At 41.9% G+C, this 16165-nt stretch overlaps 1 protein-coding gene across 1 annotated transcript in view; it reads left to right on the forward strand.

Annotated features, from left to right (window-relative positions):
- The window catches only part of ppm1f (protein phosphatase, Mg2+/Mn2+ dependent, 1F), a 96734-nt gene that overhangs the window by 24658 nt on the left and 55911 nt on the right, over positions 1-16165 (forward strand). Inside the window, exon 2 of the mRNA XM_078553896.1 lies at positions 12632-12753. Within this exon, the coding sequence (XP_078410022.1) occupies positions 12632-12753 (122 nt within the window). The remainder of the gene's footprint in view (positions 1-12631; positions 12754-16165) is intronic.

Genomic DNA, 16165 nt, shown 5'->3' on the forward strand with positions numbered 1-16165 from the left:
AGGTGTTGGTAATGCAAAACCCACACTGTGCACAAAGTTCTAGTAGCCGTTGTCCGCTTTTGTTCACCTTGCCAACGCCATGATGACCAAGGCATGTTTGTCAAGATGCGCTGATCCAACTCTTGCATTAAATTCCCCTAAGAGAAATAACTTTTCCCCATATGGCAGATGCTCCAGAATACCATTTGGTGTCGTAGAAGTGATCTTTGTCTTTGGCATTGGTGTGTAATGTTGGTGCATAAGGACAAATGATGGTGACAAAGTCTCCATCTGTTGGTAGAGGAAGAGACATGAGTCATTCACAGGTCATTACAGGCATATCAATTATCTGCATCAATATGTTGTGACAGCAAAGCCCCACTCCATGTTCATGGTGGTCATCAGCACTTTTGCCATCTCAGTAGAGAGTATAATTGGCCTCACATGGATTGAATCCAGAGTGAGGGTGAGAGCCCTTGCGTCTGGAACCCACTCAGTTGTAAGCATTGCCAGAAGGTACTTAAATGGATTACCAGCTGCCTGTAGGACTTCACTTCAGTGTTTTGACTCCCCTGAGCTGGATCCACAAGGCAGTGTGTACTATTTGACCTGGTTGATGGATGTCAGGGCATGTCCACATTTTGTCATTACCACTGCAAAATCCTGGCCATTGTTGACCACTGTGCTCCCAGTTGCAGTTACGGAGGCCTTCGAGGACAGTACGCAGAAGAGTGGACAAACTGCTAACTCTGGACGAGTTGACAGAGGCTGCTGAGTCCTTGGGCAAATAAAACTCCAGGAAGAAATGGCTTACTGGCTCAGTTATATTCAACTGTGGGACTGGATTGGCCCAGACCTGGTACTATACATGAGCGAGCTTCTGGCCAGCAGCATGTCAGAATCAGTGAGGAAAGGCATCATCACCCTCATCTACAAGCAGAAGGGGAGAGGGAGGAAATCAGAAGTTGGTGACCCTTTTCACTGCTTAACGTGAATTGTAAAATTCTGTCCAAAGTTATCACCAATCAAGTCAAGTCTGCTCTGGTGTTGATCCACTTGGATCAGACCTGTTCTGTATCTGGCAGGAAACCTCTGATAGCCTTGTGCTACTCGGATGCGATTACCTATGTGCAGGATAAGGGGGTGGACACCTGCTTCATCAACCTGGATCAGGAGAAAGCCTTTGACAGAAAATTGCACACCTACTGATGGATGTGCTCTCCAAAATGGAGTTTGGAGAGGGAATCTACAATTGGATATAACTGCTTTATGCAAACATCACTAGCAGTTTCAATCAATGGGTGGGAATCAGAAAGCTTTCTGATCAAATCTGGAGCCAGGGCTCCCCTCTCCTGCTATCTTGTTTGTGTCTGCATTGGACCTTTTGCTGAGTCCATCAGGAAGGGTGCGGGCATAAGAGGGGTGATAGTCCCATGTGTTGGAAGCATTTGGGTCAAAACCTCCCTGTACGTGGATGACATCACCGTCTTTTGTTCGGATCTGCTGTCAGATTGAGCATCTGCGATCAGTTCGAACTGGCCTCAGGAACCAAAATAAATTGTGGCATGAGTGAGATAATTTTCTTTGGGAACTAGGCTGACTGATCCTTTGTCTCTTCACTGTCAGGTCAGACTATATGAAGTTGCTTAGGATATGGTTTGGAGGGCTAGGATATGTGCCAAAAACAGGAAGGAGTGTGTAGCCACGGTATTGCAAAAGCTGGGCATGTGGGAGCAATGCTCCCTCTTCATTGTGGGTATGAAGCTGGTCATCAGGCACAGGGTGCCATGAGGACTCGAAACGTCAACTCTTTTCTTCTCCGCCGATGCTGCCAGACCTGCTGAGTTTTTCCAGGTAATTCTGTTTTTGACAGGGTGCTCTTAGTCTTGCTGCACATGGCATGGGTCTGGCCTGTACCCTACTCCTGCACCACGACAATCACACGAGCTATCTTCCGCTTTATCTGGAGATCGAAAATGGACTGTGTCTGAAGGGGAATGATGCACAAATCTTTAGACAAGTTTGGTTGGGGGGGGTGTGTGTGTGAGACGTAGCCTTCATCCTGATGGCCACCCTTGTGTGTGGCTGCATCAAGCTGTGTGTAGACCCTCTGTATGTGAGCACCAAGTGTCACTACATGCTGAGCTTCTATCTGCCCCCGGTGTTGCGAAAGATGGGTCTGGCAACATTACCACAGAATACTACAGCTAGTCAGAACGTTCCATACCACCTGTCCCTTGTAATGATGTTTATGCAGATAACACCTTTGACCACAAGTCCATCAGGCACGTAATGTCCTCGAGACGGTGTGGGAAAAGGAGATGGTGGGTCCTGTCTGATGGTTCCCCTGAGCAGACTGTCAAACTATTTTGACAGAATACGTCATTGCCAGAACTTTCAAAGGAACACCAAACAAGCACTTGGCTAGTGGTGGTGAGACAACCATCAACTCTGTGAAAGATATTCTTTGGTCTGCCTAAGGGCCTTCCAGTGCAAAGAGTTGCTCATGACTGAGGGCTGCAGACTGGCACATTCCAAGGTCCAGAACTATGTGCTGAGGGATGCACTAAAGTTTGGGGCAGCTGCTGCAAAGGCTCAATGGGGAAAGGATGCTGTCTAAGGCCCACCTGTCATAGTATACCAAGGAGCTGGAAACTAAAACTCCTTGGGCAGTATCTTTGTCTTGGAATGTATATTGTAAATACCATGTGTAATTGCAGTTCAGGAAAGAACTTGAACTGTGTTGCACTTTTGGTAATGTCCAATTTGAACTGTTATGGAATGTAATTTTACAAATTTTTATGAATAAAGTATATATTTGAGAAAAAATGCTAAAAGCACATTCCCATTACAGTATGCATTTCTAAAGCCACTGCAACAGACTCAGCTAGGCAGTCTAAATTTCCAGTGGCAGAAGTACTGAGCTTTTAATTTTGGCAGTCAATTTTTAATTAAAAGATGCCTCGTGTGCTTTGAGCCCGAGATGGACTAGATAAATGGGTCTCTGAGATGAAAGAACAATCTGAACCATGTGACACAGTCCACAGCTTGTCAGTATTCATTTAGAGTTTCCAACTGTGACAGGATATATAATAATTGTCTGTTCCTTTTGTGTCCAGTGTGACGGTGATGAAACTGATCATGGTAAGTAGTAGTGTTTTGTTATCATTCGGCCATTTGGCAGCTGTTTTGAATTGTGCTGAGTGGAGTGCCAAACTGTTCTGTTTCAATACAGATCAAGTCCTTTTTGTTTGAAACTCCCCAAATTAAATTATGCGTAACGTGTTCTTTTGATTGAGATAGTTAATAATTGGCAGGTTCTGAGCAGACAGTCTGCCTAAATGGTATTTATTGGGGAAAAATGTGCAAATTTGACTAACAACTGGAGTTGTGTTCATTCATTTCAGCTGAATCTGCCCAATTTCAACAAAGCGTGGCATGTTTGTGTATTTACATAATTTCATTCAGTTTAACATGCTTAAAAATCTGCTCGTCATGTCCTGGGAGGAAGATATATTTTTATATTGCTTGCACTAGCAAGGAGCCAGGTACATAATCCTTTACTACAGCTTGGTAATGTTCAAAAATTGAATGCATTAAAGGGGCAAATTGACCGAGTGAGCATGTTGATGGAATGACGCTGTGCTGTGTGCAGAAGAACTCCTGAAGTTTGGAAAAAATGAAGAATGGGGTAGAAAATTGAATCTCGAGCATGTATGTTGGGGCATGGGAGGAGCTAGTTAGAAATATGAACAATGGTCAGTGTGGGTGGGAAATGAATCTAAAGAATGTGGCACTTTAATTAGATCCGAACTCTGATCGGAATTCAACCTTGCGTTCTGGGAGGCACAATTTATTTCTGCAGTTGTTTTTGAATTTGGTGACCTGTGAATGTAACTTGCTGAAAAGGGAGTAAGATTTGGTCCAAAAACAAGTTGTGTGGCTGCAAAGCCTGTATAATATTTTAAAAAGTATTGACAATCTTCTAATACAATCTTCGTTTAAAACTTTGGGAACTGTTACTTAGGAACTGTTAAATCTTCATGGGTTGTTTCCCAGATGTATGTTCATGTATATACTCCTACTCCCCATGATGACAGGAGCTGCAGAAGACCAGTAAGAGAAGCGGATCTATAATTTTACAATAATGTAAATATCTGAAATTTTCATACTAATTCTGGTTGCCTTTGATAATTGGAACATTCCTTGCACATATGACAACTCCAAAGCACAGAGAGATGAAATGAGGGAGGCTTTAAATACTCTGTCAAAGTGACAGATTTTAAGAAGCTTTCAAAGGAAGGATGAAAGGTAGCATGAGTGTGATTTTGGGAGAGATGTCACTCACTGCTAGTGTGAAAAATTGCTGTCTAGGTATTCTTATGTGATACAGTAACTGGGAGCTGACAGGACACATTGAGTGATGTGGCTGCAGTTTAGCAAGTGGTATGCCTTTTAAGTGAGTATTGTGTCTCGGAGTTGGCTAGGCATATCGTTGAATGGGATGTCGAGGAGCTGACTGGATATGTCACTTTTGTTGTCATTTTGGCCATTTACATCACTGAATAAGTGATGTAATGTCTGGGAGCCAACTGGTCAAGAGGGTAATGTTATGCTTAATGCAGCACTTCCCAAACTATTTGTAAATACAACCCCATTTTAACACTTGATAATTTAATGTGACCACAGATGCAACATTAACAAAATGGCAATAAAGCAGCATGGTAACATTCAGCATATAATTATTAAAGTTCACACATTATAGACCAACATATACAATGTGATATACATATAAAAATATATTTCTAAAGTAGTTTCCAAAAATGTTATTTTACTTACTCACCGTCCATTATTACTTCCCCTGAGCCACTCCAGTTCATTGTCGTTGGCTAGGAAGCAGCAGAAGCACAGGTTGAGGGTCTTGAGGCGGCTGATGTTGGAGCCCAAGTCGTTGACAACCCCAGGGTGACGAGGTTGGGCTCAAACAGGCCGTCTTTCACCAGGGGAGACTTTACTGCTGGGTTCATGGGCAGGCCTGGGCTGTAAGGCTTAATGAAGCATCTACAGGCAGGAACCCATGGCCCAGCGTGAGAGACTGAGACATGAGCAGGGCAGGGCCAGATGCCAGCTGAGCCTTGGTGTGGGGCACAGTTTGGAGAAGTGGGAGCTCATAACCCCATTCGCTGTTTCTGTGACCCCCAGTTAGGGTCCTGACCCATAGTTTGGGAATTGTTGGCTAATGTAGAGGGTGTCAGTGGTTGTAGAAGGGGATTTTTTTCAGTTTTTATGTTCAAGCATTAACTAAGACATATTATAAGGTTGATAAAACTTGGATGAGGAGCAAAGCACTTTGCATTCTTCTTAGTCCTGTACCTTAGCTCCAGATTTAGAATGGAACTCATGTTCCATCAATATGCCATTTCTATGATTTGCATCTTTCATGCTTTTGGTCTATTGAGTACCTAATAATACAGAAATTATTTGTGCTGTGAGCTTGATACACGAACAACTGGATTGAAACTGCTGTTAATTAATTTTGCTCTGAACTCTACCACCAGTGTGTATTGGATTCAAACTCTGGGCTATACAGGCTGTAACCAGTACAACACTAAGTCAATAAAGCCACTTGTAATGTCGGTTATGAAGGGTTCATAATGAGAAATAATGTACTGTTAACTTGAATTTCTCTGCCTGTTGATAGTGATTTTTCTTTCAGCAAGTTGTTACCTGCAGGAAAAGGACTGTAAATTTTGTATTGGTGTTGGTTGCATGGGCTGTAGATCATTTCACTATTCTGCACATGATTTATGGAGTCTAGAACAATGTCAGTCATGGCTCAGTGTTAGTGCCCTTGCCTCTGAGTCAGAAGGCTGGTTCAGATTCGATTTCAGAGACCAGAGCACAAAATTTAGGCTGTAACTTCAGTGTAGTGGTGTATTTGTAAAATGTTTCATGGCACTATTTTAAAGAAGTCGGGAATTTTTGCCATTGTCATAGATATTTATTATCCCTTACCAATATCACTAAAATAAATCTCATTGCTATTTGTGGGATCTTGCTTTGCACAAATTGGCTGCTGCGTTTCCTACATTAGAAGACTAATGACGCTTTGGAAGTACTTCACGGGCTGTAAAGGGGTCCTGACATTGCTATATAAACGAGTGCATGCCTATTGGCCTGGGTATCTGAATTCAGAGTAATTTAAATTGGCAGATCGTTTTTTTTTTATTCACTTACAGGATGTGGGCATCACTGGCGAGGCCAGCATTTACTGCCCAATCCTAATTGCTCTCAAAGGTGGTGGTGAGCTGCCGCCTTGAACTGCCGCAGTCCCTGTGGTGTAGATACACCTACAGTGCTGTTAGGGAGGGAGTTTCAAGATTTTGACCCAGTGACAGTGAAGGAACAGCGATATATATCCAAGTCAGGATGGTGAGTGGCTTGGAGGGGAACTTCCAGGTGGTGGTTTTAGCACTCAATCCTCTCACTGCTGTTACTTGTAGCTTAATTTAAATTACTATACAGTTTTATTTTTATGTATAAAAATAATTTCCAATTTTCGGCAGCGGCCTGTATGTGAATAGATGAGAATGTTTGATGTGAGTGACAACACTGAACCCCGACAATTTAGCATTATTTGACAAGAGGTCAAAAGCTTTCATGTAGGGTGTGGGAATGGCAAACTGGTGCAATTGGTAGACCTCTTGAAGTAGAAGTTAAGATTCATGGTTAGGCATAGCAGAGGGAGCTTTTTGTATATTTAACCTTCATTGTCCCATATTGTATCACTGTTAAGGCCAGAATTTTGACTCCCCTAGCTGCCCTTGAATTGGTGTGCCCCTGCCTTGAACTGCTGCAGTCTGTGCAGTGTAGGTGCACCCACCGTGCTGTTTAAGTAGGGAGTTCCAGAATTTCAACCTTCATTGTGCAGAGTATTAAAGGTGGTGGATGGCGTGCTGATCAAGTGGACTGCTTTTTTCTGGATGGTGTCGAGCTTGAATATTGTTAGAGCTGCATCCATCCAGGCAAGTGGAGAGTATTTCATCCCACGTCTGACTTGTGCCTTGTAGATGGCGTAATGGCTTTCGAGAGTTAGGAGGTGTGGTACTCGTGCTGAATTCCCAGCCTTTGACTTGTTCTTGTAGCCACATATTTATGTGGCTGCTGCTAAGTTTCCAGTAAATGGTAACCCACCCAGGATGTTGATGGTGGGGATTCAGTGATGGTAATACTGTTGAATGTCAAGGGGAGCTGTTTAGATTCTCTCTTGTTGGAGATGGTTATTGCCTGGCACTTGTATGGTGTGAAAGTTACTAGTCACTTAGCCCGAGCCTGAATGTTGTCCAACTCTTGTTGCATGTGGGCATAGACTGCTTCAGCATCTGAGGAGTTGCAAATGAAACTGAACACTACGCAGGCATAAGCAAAAATCCCCACTTCTGAGCTTATGATGGAAGTAGCTGAAGATGTTTGAGTGTAAGCCATTACCTTGAAGAGCTGCTGTAGTGATGGCTTGGGACCGAAAAGATCAAGCTCCAACAACCATAATCATTTCTTTATGCTAAGTATGACTTCAGCTATTGGAGTGTTCTTCTCCATGGCATTGCTGTTTCGTGCACCCCCCCCCCCCAGAATCCAGCACATTCAGCATTTCATGATATCAAATGGAGCGAATCTAATTGGCATCTTGTGATGGTGGGATCTTGAGGCTAATTTGGATCATCCACTCGACACTTCTGGCTGCTGATGGCTGAAGCATTTTCAACCTTGCCTTTTGCATTGACATGCTGGGCTATGTTGGCATTGAGGATAGGGATGCTCATGGAGCCTCCAACTCCCATGAGTAATTTAGTTGTCCATCACCATTCAAAACTAGCTGTGGCAGGACTGCGAACTTTGAACTGATCTATTGGCTGTGGTAGCATTTAGCTGTGCCTATTGCGTGCTACTTCTATTTAGCATGTAGACCTGTGCTTGTAGCTTCAAAGGGTTGGTGCCTCATTTTTAGGTATGCTTTGTGCTACTCCTGACATAGTCACCTGCACTCCTCATTGAACCAGGATTCATCGCCTTGCTTGACAGTAATGATAGATTGAGGGATGTGCCTAGCCACGAGGTTATAAATTGTACAGTTCTTTTTTATTCTTTCATGGGATATGGGTGCCGCTGGCTAGGCCAACATTTTTATTGCCCATCCCTAATTGCCCTTAAGGTGATGGTGAACCACTACCTTGAACCACTGCAGTCTGTGTGGTGTAGGTACACACTGCTGTTTGGGAGGGAGTTCCAGGATTTTGATCCAGTGACAGTGAAGGAATGGCAATATAGTCCCAAGTCAGGATGGTGTTGCTTGGAGGGGAACTTTCAAGTGGTGGTGGTCCCATGCGGCTCTTGTCCTTCTAGGTGGTATAGGTTGTGGGTTTGGAAGGTGCTGTTGATGAGTTGCTGCTGCTGATGGCCCCCACCACCTCATGATGGTAGTGACACACAACACAATGGAGGGTGTCCTTCAGGAGAAGACAGGCCTTCGTCCCACAAGGACTGCATGGTAGTCCCTCTTACTGATGCTGTCATGGTCAGATGTGTCTGTGACAGGTAAATTGGTGAGAACCAGGTCCAAGTAGGTTTTTTCCCCCTTATTGTTGTCTTACCACCTGCTGAAGGCCCACTCTAGCAATTGGTTTTCAGGACTTGCCCAGCTGAGTCAATAATGGTGCTACCAAGCAGCTCTTGGGGATCGGCATTTAGGTTTTCCCATCCAGAACTTTTTCTCTGTCCTTCTGTGCTTCTTTCCAAGGGTGTTCAACATGGAACAGTACTGATTCATCAGCTGAGGGAGGGTGGTAAGTGGTAATCAGCAGGCCTGTTTCCTTGCCCGCATTTGACTTACTGCCATGAGACTTTATGGGATTTGGAGTCAATGTTGTGGACTCCCAGCACCACTTCCTCTGACTGTATGCAACTGTGCTGCCACCTCTGGTGGGACTGTTCTGCTTTTGGGACAGGGCATACCCAGGGTTGGTGATGGAGGAGTCTGGGACATTGGCTGAAAGATATAATTCTGCGTGTATGACTACATCAGGCTATTGCTTGACCAGTCTGTGGGACAGCTCTCTTAAGTTCCCAGATGTTAGCAAGGAGGACTTTGTAGGGTTGACTGGGCTGCCTTTGCCTTTGTTGTGTTTAGATTAATGCCAGATGGTCACTGATTTTATTATTCTTTAGCATTTTCATAGCTATTTGATACATCCAAGTGGCTTGCTAGACCATTTTGCTATGGGTCAGAAGTTGCATCTAGGCCAGCCTGAGCAATAATGACAGGTTGTAGTCAAAAATCCAGCTTTGCTGGTAAAAAGTGCTGCTTGGGATACATAAAATTGCCATTAAGTCCTAGCTGCCTTCTGAACTTCCTATCATGGCCTGTCTGAAAAGTCCAGAATTCCATCCTAATTGCACCGCATGGTGCATCTCATTAAGCAGGTGGATTATCTTCTCACATTTATCCTGCATTCAAATATGAAAATGGTGCAATCTGCAAAAATAATGAACTGATTAAGAGGCTCCTGGACGATGTAAATATGTGCCAAGGTCAGTTGACAATTCTCCCCCCACCCCCACCTCGCTCCAGCCATCTGTCACAGCCAGCATCTAAATGTTGCTCAAAAAAGCATACTAATATTGTTCCCTGTAATTTGTAGTGGAAAATTAGGATGATCAAACTGATTACATGCAGGTTTGTGGAGTTATGTGATGAACAGAGCCCAAAAATGAATGAACCATAATCATATTGTAGTGGTGATTTGCCTAAGAGCAGATAGTCTTGTTTTTCCGTGCTTTGTGGCCTTGCACTTTGCTCTTCAGTTGCTCAGAGGAGCCCCCATTTTCAATTTCAATGAACAATATGACTCTGGAAAAGAATACATGCAGTAGTTTCCTGATGCCTTCCTGATGTGTTTCCTTTAAACACACAAGTCCTTTTCAGAAAGGATCCTCTGCCTGTAAACAGCCATTGTCCTTTGAGATTCAAGTTCTTTCATTACGTGTTACAGAACAAATGGTAATTGTATTGCTTCCGTTTCTCAAACTGCCCACAAAAGCACTTATGTTTGTAATAGAACATGATTTTTATAGGAAGAGATGTTGAGTCTCTTAGTGATGCACAAAGGAGACAGACTGGAAGGAAAATGTTTTGCTGATGACCCAATTTTTTAATGCAGCTCATGACGTGATACTGAGACACATGCAGCAGCAGGATCCCAGGCTCTATCTCTGCTAAGTTGACTGATGTCAGGGTGGTGGCCGGGGCACAACAGTTGCCTGTCACATCCTCGAGCAAAAGAGAGGGAAAATTATCTGGAGTTCGAGTCCTGACTGCTATCTAATGACCTTACAGGAAGTGTTATGATGGAATCAGTGTAATTACCCCCATACTGTAATAGTCCTCAAAGTTCAATGCAGTACTGAGGGAGTGCTGCATAGCTAGAGGTACCATCTTTTGGATGAAATGCTAAACTGGTGCCCTACTTGCTCTTTCAGGTAAATGTGAAAGAACAGCATGGCATTACTTGAAGGGGAGCAGGGAGTTCTCCCAGTATCCTGGCAAACATTTGTCATTTAGTCAACATCTCAAAAAACAGATTCTCTGGACATTTTTCTGTTGTTTGGTCCTTGTGCATTTTTTATGCTGTGTTTTCCTATACTACAATAGTGGTTTTATTTCAAAGGTACTTGATGGGCAATTAACCATTTTGGAATGTCTCAAGTGGAAGGCATTATATAAATACAAGTGCTTTCTTTTATTATTCAAACATTCACAAGAGCATATATAACATTACACACTAGGAGGGGTAAAAGGACAATTGAAGATGTAATGGAGTTCTTGAAACAGCTAGAATTTATATAGTACCCCTTGTGTAACAGAATATGAAGTGCTTTGCAAGAGAGAGTTGCATCCCAAGTGGGAAGTAATGTACTTAGTTAGGACAGGGAACCAAAAGCATTAGTCAATGGGATAGATCATAGGCATTTGAAAGGAGATAGGTAGGTAAGAAGGCAAAGTAGCTTTGGAAGAGTTTCAAATTGCAAATAATAGCTGAATGGCCCCTTAATTGCAAGAAGCTAGAGCTCCAGCATTTATCTTAAATTTCTTTTGTTCGTTCATGGGATGTGGGTGTCGCTGGCTAGGCCACCATTTATTGCCAATCCCTAATTGCCTTTGTTCAGAGAGCATTTAAGAGTCAGCTGCATTACTGTGGATCTGGAATCACATGTAGGCCAGACCAGGTGAATCAGAAGAATAGAGGAAATTATAAGTTGGGATCTTGAAGTTAACTTGAAAAAGCAACGGGAGCAAGTGAAATTGGGTAGGGCTGACAGTGGGTGCACTCAAGCTGCAGAGATTTTTGGTGGTGGTTCAGTTGGTAGCACACTTGCCTCTGAGTCAGAACATTCAAGTCCCACTCCAGGACTTGAGCACAACAATCTAGCCTGGCGCTCCAAGGAGTGCTACACTGTCAGAGGTGCTGTTTTTCAGATGAAAAATTAAAAGAACCTGTTTGCCCCCTCAGGTGAATATTAGAGATCTCATGTCACCGCACTATTTTGAACAGAAGCAGGGGAATTGTGCTCTGTATCTTGGCCTCAATGAACATCACAAAAACAGATTGGTCATTATCACATTGTTTGTGGGAGTTTGCTGAGCACAGATTAGCTACTGTGTTTCACAAGTGACTGCACTTCAAAAAGTACTTAATTAGCTGTAAAGTGCTTTGGCATTTCTGGTGATTGTGAAAGGTAAGTCTTGTTTTTCTTTTGAGTTCTGAATTAGCTAACCTGTTGGATAGGAGATACCTGCTGATAGAGCATTTGAAACATCAATGTTCAAAGTGATGAAGGCATGGATGATAGTTTCTGTAACAAAGTGGGTGAGGTAGGGAGTATAAATAAACAATGCCTAGGAGAAAGGAGGTCTTAGAGACAGGTTTGATATGGGATTCATGGCTCTGCTCACCAAAAAGGGCACATGCTTGTCTTATCATCTGAGTCAGCCTTATCAAATATCTAGAGATTGATTGAATCTTTGTCAGCACAACATTGCTGGCAAGAGCTAAACAGAGTGACTTTAGCATTATCAATATTGAATCGTAGGAAGCTGCAAGTCATCCAGGATTTAATGTTGGCCAAACAATCAGTGCAGTAACAGCTTTGGAATGAACAGTGGTGGCAAAGGAGAAAAGTTGGGCACCATCAGTGTACGTATAGAGGCTGACCTTGTGGATACAGCAAGCATTTGGAAGTTGACTCTATACTTGATGTTGCTGAAGGGTAGCATGTAGAATATGAATAGAAAGGCATCAAGGATATAGCAGTGCATATGCCAGAATTGACTGTGTGGGCATGAGGGAATAAATTCTGATGGGATTTAATAAGTATTGGTACAGAAAAGCTCGAACAAGGAGGGCAGCTAAAGGAAATCTGTGCAAGCCCAGATATATATATATAAATATATATATATATATAAAAAACACATGTTCCTTCTCTCAATTGCCAGTATCCTTTCCACGCTATCTTCTGATGTAATTAAGAGGAGTTATTTGTCTCTTTAAAAATATCGAGGAATGATTGCCTTAATAGCTTTTGATTCTTCCTTTAGAAATCTGCCACCTGTCCTTGCTGCCACTTTGATCCATGCTGCTATTGCACATGTGCTACAATTGGATATCCCTACGTTTAGAGACAAAAAGGAACCTGGTCAGGATGCGGAAGAGCTTGTCTGTAGGTATTTGCATTATTTTTTAATAACCTATGTTTTGGAATATGTTAAAACTAATGCTTTCTCTGGTCACATACTACTCTGCTTCTAGACAGTATTGCTTCACTGCCATCTTTTGGGGAGACAAATAACTATTTAACAAATGTCACAGTGCATCTGTTGAAAAGCATAAACGAGCTGTTATATCATCTACTTACACCTTTTCTGGTACAGGTGTTGCTGAGATAAGAAATAGGAGCTGGAGTAAGCCATTTGCTCTTGGTTCAATGTGACAATCGTTGATGATCTACCTCAACCTCACCTTCCTCCACTATCCCTTAGTTCCCTTGGTACCCAAAAATCTATCAATCTCTCTCTTAAATATACTTAACATCCAGATCTTGATGGGATAGAGAATTCCAGATTTGCTACCATTTGAAGAAATTTCTCCTCCTCTTGGCCCTAAAGAGCTGACCCCTTCTAGATTCCCCAGCAAGGGGAAACATTTCCTCAGCATCTACCCTGTTAAACCTCTTAAGAATTTTGTGCTTCAATTAGATCACCTCCCATTCTTCTAAACTCCAGGGAATATAGGCCTAGCCTACTCAATCCTTCCTCATAGGACTATCCTTTCACCCCAGGAAACAGTCCAGTGAACCTGTGTTGCACTTAGCATGCTAACTTTGTGATTCATTTACAAGAACCCTCTGAATGTAAACATTTCTCAGTTGCTCATCATTCAGAAAGTATTATGCTTTTTTGAAACATTTTTCTTACCAAAGTGGATAACTTCTCACATTGTATTCCAACTGTTGTGATCTTGCCCACTCATCCAACCTTCCCAAGTCCCTCTGCAGCATTCTATATCCTCGGTGGTTATTTTCTCATCTATCTTTGTATTGTCAGCAAACTTGGCTGCCTCTTACTCTGTCATTAAATTAAATTGTAAATAGCTACGGCCTGAGTGTTGATCCTCGCGGTACCCCAATAGCTACAATCTGTCAACCTGAAAATGTTCTCTTTATTCCTACATTCCATTTTCTGTCCATTAGCCAATCTTCAATCCATACTAATATTACCCTCAATACCACGTGTCCTAATTTTGTTTAATAATCTCTTGTGAGGCACCTTATTGATAACTTTTGAAAGTTCAAATACACTACATCCATTAGTTCCACCTTACCATCTTACTAATTACATCCTCAAAAAAATTCCCAACAGATTTGTCAAGCACTATTTCCCTTTCATAAATCCATGTTGACCCTGCTAATTATATTATGATCTTGAGTGTCCTGATACCACATCCCTAATAATAGATTCTAATATTTTTGCCTACAGCTGATGCTAAACTAACTGGCCTGTAATTCCCCATATTCTCTCTTCCTCCTCTCCTTAATAGCGGGATTATGTTTGCTAACTTCCAATCCTTGGAAGTTGTTCTAGAATCTAAGGAATTCTGGAATCTCAAAACCAATTAATCCACTAGCATCCACTGTCTTTTAAAATCCTAGGATTCAGGTCCATGGAATTCTTTGCCACTTAGCCCCTTTAATTTCCCCAGTACTATTCCTTTACCTATGCTGTTTCTTTTAAGCTCCTCGTTCTTGCTAGACTTTTGGTTTCTCATTATTTCCAGAATGTTTTTTGTCTTCTACCATGAAGACATACAACAGATTTCTTTTATGTCTTTGCATTTCCTTATTCCCCATTATAATTACACTGTCATTACCTCTAATGGGCCCATGTTTACTTTTATTAATATCTTCCTCTTTATGCACCTAATGAAACAGTTATTATTTGTTTTTGTCCTTGCTAATTTACACTCATTCTCTTTTCGCTCTCATTAATTTGCTGGTCCTCTTTTGCTGATTTATAAAATCCTCCCAATCTTCAGGTTGCTACTCTTTGACAACATTGTTAGCCTCTTTCTTTAATCTAACACCATCTTCAACTCTTCTTGTTAACTACAATTGGAGTGCTTTTTGTGTGGATTTTTTGTGCTTCAAAGGAATGTTTATTTGTTACAAACTTATATCATCTTTAAATGCCATTATTTGTTTACAGTCACATTTTTTAATGTAGTTTCCCAATCTCCCTTTGCCAGCTTGCCCTTGTACCTATGTAGTTTGCTTTGTTTAGATCTCAAACCCTAGTTTCAAACTTAATCAAATCACCTTCAAATTCAATATAAAATTCTATTATATTGTGGTCACTTTTCCCTAGTAACCCTTTGACTGCAAGATTATTAATTAACCTTTTCTCATTGCACAATTCTAGATCCAAAATAGCTTGTTCCCAAGTTGGTTCCTTGACGTACTGATTCAGAAAACTATCTTGTATGCATTCCATAAACTCATCCTCCATACTATTACTGCAAATTTGGTTTACACTGTCTATGTAGGTTGAAGTCCCCCATGATTACTGTATTACCTTTGTTATACGTGCCTCTAATTTCCTAGTTTATACTCAGCCTTGCACTACAACTGCTGTTCAGGGGTTTATAAACAATACCGCCAATATTTTCTGCCCCTTGCTGTTTCTTTGCTCCCCCAAAACTGATTCTACCTTGATTTTCTTAGCCAAAATCCTTACTACTCTATTCCAGCCTTCCTAATAGCTTTTTCTGTTTTGGCTTCCTCTTCTAAAGGTTAACCATCCTGGAAAATTTATTTCCCAATCTTGGTCACATTGCAACTATGACTCTAATGGCTCTTAGATCAAACCTATTAATCTGTGCTATTAATTCAAGTAATTTGTTGCAAATGCTTTGTGCATTTAGATGTGCCTTGAGGTTTGACTTTTTTCTAATTTTCCTTGATGTCACCATAGTCACTAATGCCTTATTTCCTTTGTTCCTCCTTTCTGTCCCTGCCTGATCCAGTGTGCTTATTTTTTACCCCAAATTCTGCTCTGCTGCAGAGCCTTGGCATTTCTCTTGCTGCTTTTGAATTTTCCCTTTTCTAAATCCTCCCCTTCACTTTTAGTTTAAAGCCCTATTTACTGTCCTAATTATTCAATTCACCAGGACACTGGTCCTAGTCTGGTCTAAGTGAAACCTGTTCCAGTGGAGCAGCTCTTTCCCCGTACTGGTGCCAGTGGCCTGAGAAGTGCAGCTTCTAGCTTCTTGTCCAGCATATGCCAATTTGCATGTGACTCAGGTAGTAGTCCAGAGATATTACCTTTTTTTGAGGTTCTGCTTCTTAATTTGGATCCTGTCTTTTCAAATTCTCTCACCAGAACTTCATTACTGGTCCTACCTATATTGTTGGCTCCTATGCAGACCATTTACATAAGGTCAAACAGATTAGAAGGTTAACAGAGTAGCTGAAAGAGTTGTGTTGATGGCAGTGGTATTCCTACGTAGACCACAACAACTGGATCCTCCCCGTCCCTCACCAGGTTCTTCTCTAGGCACAAGGGGCTGTCTTTAACCAT

Source organism: Cetorhinus maximus, chromosome 12 (assembly GCF_964194155.1).
Source record: "Cetorhinus maximus chromosome 12, sCetMax3.hap1.1, whole genome shotgun sequence".
Classification (NCBI taxonomy): domain Eukaryota; kingdom Metazoa; phylum Chordata; class Chondrichthyes; order Lamniformes; family Cetorhinidae; genus Cetorhinus; species Cetorhinus maximus.